The sequence below is a fragment of the Lates calcarifer genome, linkage group LG21 (assembly GCF_001640805.2).
Source record: "Lates calcarifer isolate ASB-BC8 linkage group LG21, TLL_Latcal_v3, whole genome shotgun sequence".
In the NCBI taxonomy this organism is placed as follows: domain Eukaryota; kingdom Metazoa; phylum Chordata; class Actinopteri; family Centropomidae; genus Lates; species Lates calcarifer.
In genome coordinates this window covers 13,949,374-13,953,532 of record NC_066853.1, presented here as the reverse complement: position 1 = coordinate 13,953,532, position 4,159 = coordinate 13,949,374, and the positions used below count along the sequence as shown (strand labels likewise).

The following is a 4,159-nucleotide window of genomic DNA, read 5'->3' as shown; positions in this document are numbered from 1 at the left end:
GCCAGGAAATCAAAAGCAGTTTGTATTCATGGGCCCTGTTTGGAAGGAAGAAGGTTGGTTGGTTTCCTGTGCCCACAACACGGTGCAGCCCTGGGGTCCTGGCAACAGCCTCACACCCCTGTCTGCATCAATAACCCCACACCATTGTGACGGACACAAAAGCTGTCTTAGGATAAGCCAGGAGAAAAAGGTGCCACTCTTTATTCCTCCCTTCGTCCCTTCGCTTCCTCCTGGCTGTGTTTGAAAAAAAAAAAAAAAAGAAAGTCAACAGTAGCACGGAGAAAGAAGAGGAGTGGCGAGAGGAGAGAACTCTGCATGAAATGTCTCCAAAACCGACAGTGTTTGCTCACTCATAACAGCGCAAACGTTTGACCGAGAAGACGTGCAGCTGCTGCAAACATGGTGACATAACTGCTATAAATCAGACTTGAAATTACACACCATCTTACAAGAACTATGTGAGTCTCATTACATTGTCGGACTTGTTTTAAATATAAAAATTTATTGACAAAGATATATGTGGCCCCAAATATCCTGTACAGGTGATTCACTTCCTTTCTCTGCAATAGCTGACCACATTATTACAGATTTACAAATGTATTAGTAGCAACATCAAACATCTATGTTGTCCAGGGTGAAATATATACTGAAAGAGCTCCACAATCATTTCTCCAAAATGACTACAACAAATACAAAACAATAATGAACAGTGATTATCTGCCAAAACACAAACACAGTGCAGTATTTACTTTGAGGTATCTCATACAAAAAATAGTCTTCAATATTGATGGAGTCACAAAGCAGGTGATTGAGTGTGCGTGTCTGTTCTGTTCAGTTATAACCTATTATTCCCTAAGAGTAGTTAGAACCTGCTGTGGTTAGTTGCTGTTTCACGGATTAGATTTGATACTGGACTCATGCACTAAAGGTCTGGATTAGTGATACTGACTTGAACAAAATAGTTAACAACACAAGCTCATCTGGAACGTCACAACATCCTGTACAGTACACCTAAAAAACATTCACTGTAGTATCGTATACACAAAAATACTGTTACGTATAATTCATTTTTCTGTAGGGAACAGGTTAACAAGGAGAGAAAGATTGTGGTAACAGAGCCGTTGCAGAACTTAACCTCAGAGAGCTGTCAAAATAAAAAACTAATCGACCACATTCCTCACCCAGTCAGTAATAGATGGAGAAAGAAATGAGGAGTGATAGGCGGCACTCTGAGCAGAGAGTCCCCGGTCATAGTGCATTACAATGTCTGCATGGCACATCCATGCAGCAATCTCAGGTTCAGTGCATTTACTTTTTTCCCCTCTAAAAGCCATCCCTGGTACACTTCCTTAACCACAAGCTCCCACCTGCTTAATAGGTATTGATTAAGCATCAGCTCGGCGGCGGCTAGAGAAGGTGCAATCCGTTCTCAGTCCAATTTTTCCAGAACAAATTGATGAACAGGGCATTGTTACCTGTGAGGGTACCTATTTCCCGAGCTGGCCTGATCATAATGTTCATTTTGTCCGAAGAGTAAGCAACACTAACTACTAATAAGAATGAAGAGTGATGGCTCTAACATTTAGAGTACAGTACATGTACAGGACAATACAGTACAATAGCTTATCAACATCGACAGGCTGCAAGCAAGCGATGGTTATCACAGGGTTAAATGGAGTATTCATCCTACAGTTCTATAAACCATCGTCTACAAAAATTCGACGTACAGCCTTCAGTCCAAACAGTGCATTCAGTTATTCAGTACCAAGTCCACTGTGGTTTCTAAAACTCATAGAGATCCACACCCAGTACTAGGTCACACAGACGTGCCCTGTCACAGCCTCCGGTCCCCATTCTCCACATACTCAGCCAGGCTGTTGAGTGCCGTCTCCTCACTCTTGGACTGAAGGACATTGTCCCCCTTCCTGGACGGCTTCTTGGTGGCCTTTGACAACTTCCTCCTGAAGGTATCTCCGGCCAGGAAATAAAGGATAGGATCCACACAGCTGTTTAGACTGGCCAGCCCCCGTGTCACCTGGTAGGTGGCGTAGACGCGGTTGTTGAACTCGCACATGTCGGGGCTCTGGAAGTACAGCCTGGCCCTCATGTTGAGGTTCTTCATGACGTGGAAGGGCAGGTAGGAGACGGCGAAGACCGCGAGCACGATGATGACCAGGTGGATGGATTTCTGCCTCAGGGGCGCGTTGTTCATGTCGTTGTAGATCAACGCTTTGACGATCATGCCATAGCAACAAAATATGATAATAAAAGGGATGCAGAACCCAAACACAGTCAAAGTCATGCTGTAGATGAAATAACCTGGTAACTCATCCTCAGTAGTGGTGTCGTAACAAATGGTTGCATTACGCTTCAAGCCGGTCCTGGAATAATAAAGGATGGGGGAGATGCCTATAACGACCACCACCCACACCAACATGCTGGTAATAACTGCATTTTTCTTCTTCAGTCGACCCAGAGACTTGAGCGGGTGCACCACCCCGGTGTACCTGTGAACACTGATGCAGGTCAGAAACAGAATACTCCCGTAGAGATTCACATGGAATATGAAACGCTGCAGTCGGCACAGAACATCCCCGAATATCCAGTCCGTTTTGTTGAAGTAGTAGAAGATGAGGAAGGGCAGGGAGAGGACGTAACAGAAGTCAGCCAGAGCCAGGTTGAACATGTAGACCGAGATGCTGCTCCAGGGTCTCATGTGGCACACGAACATCCAGATGGCCAGGCTGTTGCCCACCAGCCCTGTGATGAAGACCATGATGTAGACGGTGGGCAGGTAGTAGAACTGGAAGCCTGTCTTGGTGAGGGAACATCCTCTTGTGTGGTTGTGGAGATCTGTGATGTTGAGCAGAGAGGTCAAGTTCAAGTCTGTGGTCATGGTGTCAGGGGCAGAGGCAGGTCGTTTTTCTGCAGGAAAGATGGACAGATGAGGAAATCTTTGATGTTTTATTCTTTTAGTTGGTGTTGAAATGCAACCAGAAACACAGATCACTCAGGTTCAATGTAAATGGCGTTTGCATTCAAAACCAGTCGTGCACAAACCCGTCATTCAAGCCCCAAACTTCATTTTGCTGAACGCCTCCGAGCAGTCCAACAAACACTCCTGTGTATACAGAGAAAGAGAAAAAGGGAGGGGGGGGGGGATGATAGACGTATTACAACACTCACCGTTGATACTGACTTGTATTCCACATTCCTATAGCCTTCACAGTTGCAAAGCTTTCAGTCAACACGCGGATGAGGCGTTACGAGCTGTCAGGTGTCTTAATTCAGTCTCCTAACAGTGTTGGAAATTGTTTAAAAAGTTGCGATATCCTTCGGGTTTGCGTTGACAAAGTCTGGCGTCGGTTCGTCATGCAGGGTCGACGGGTTCCCCCCTACACACACATACACACAACGGCGGCGGCGATAGTGGGACGCAACAGAGACAGCTGCAGGCTCTGGCATGAAGAGCAGGAATTGCAAGCAGGCTCTGTAAAAGCGAGAGGAGGCTCCTCGCTGTTGCGGAGAGGGGAGGTGCGCGCCACACAAAACCACCGAGCAGCTTCCCGTCTCCAAACGCGCTCTTTCTGTCCCTCCTCCCACTGGACCTCTATCAGATCTGCTATTTAAACTGAGTGATTAAAAAACCACAACAGTTCTATTTGGCATTCCTGTCTAACCATGGGAACATTTCAGATTTAGGTGTAGATCTGTGCACAGTGATAATATTAGGTACTAATTTTACCATGGCAGAGGTACATTACTAATACTACTGCTCTTTCAATATTATAAGGAAAATGTGAATTATTAAGCCACAATTCACAGTGAGGATAATGAATTCAAAATATTTTGGAGGTGATTATCATTTAAATGGGAGGTGGGCAGAGTTGTAATGGACTACAGCGGTATGTCATGATTATGGATTTGTCGCTGTAGCTCACATTTTGCATGAAATATTCTCCCACAATTACTGTCAATCACGAGAAGTCAGGGGCCTGTTAAACACTGATTAAAACTGAAATGAAAAGGTCAGACGGGGCAGAGACGTAAAAACAATAAACGTCTGTTTTGTACATCAGGATGGTCATTTTGTGTCTCCTAAGAGGCTGAGACAGACAGCTGGATGCGCGTGTGACAGCAGCCAAGGACAAAAGGAGAC

At 45.3% G+C, this 4,159-nt stretch overlaps 1 protein-coding gene across 1 annotated transcript; it reads right to left on the bottom strand.

The window, feature by feature from the left end:
* Positions 1-482: 482 nt before the first annotated feature.
* p2ry1 (purinergic receptor P2Y1) lies at positions 483-3,554 on the bottom strand. The gene is made up of 2 exons (XM_018702252.2): positions 3,187-3,554; positions 483-2,925 (listed from the first exon to the last, which is right to left on the bottom strand). The coding sequence occupies exon 2, from the start codon at positions 2,894-2,896 to the stop codon at positions 1,835-1,837; it is 1,062 nt and encodes a 353-aa protein (XP_018557768.1). The 5' UTR covers positions 2,897-2,925; positions 3,187-3,554; the 3' UTR covers positions 483-1,834.
* Between the last annotated feature and the right edge of the window lie 605 nt (positions 3,555-4,159).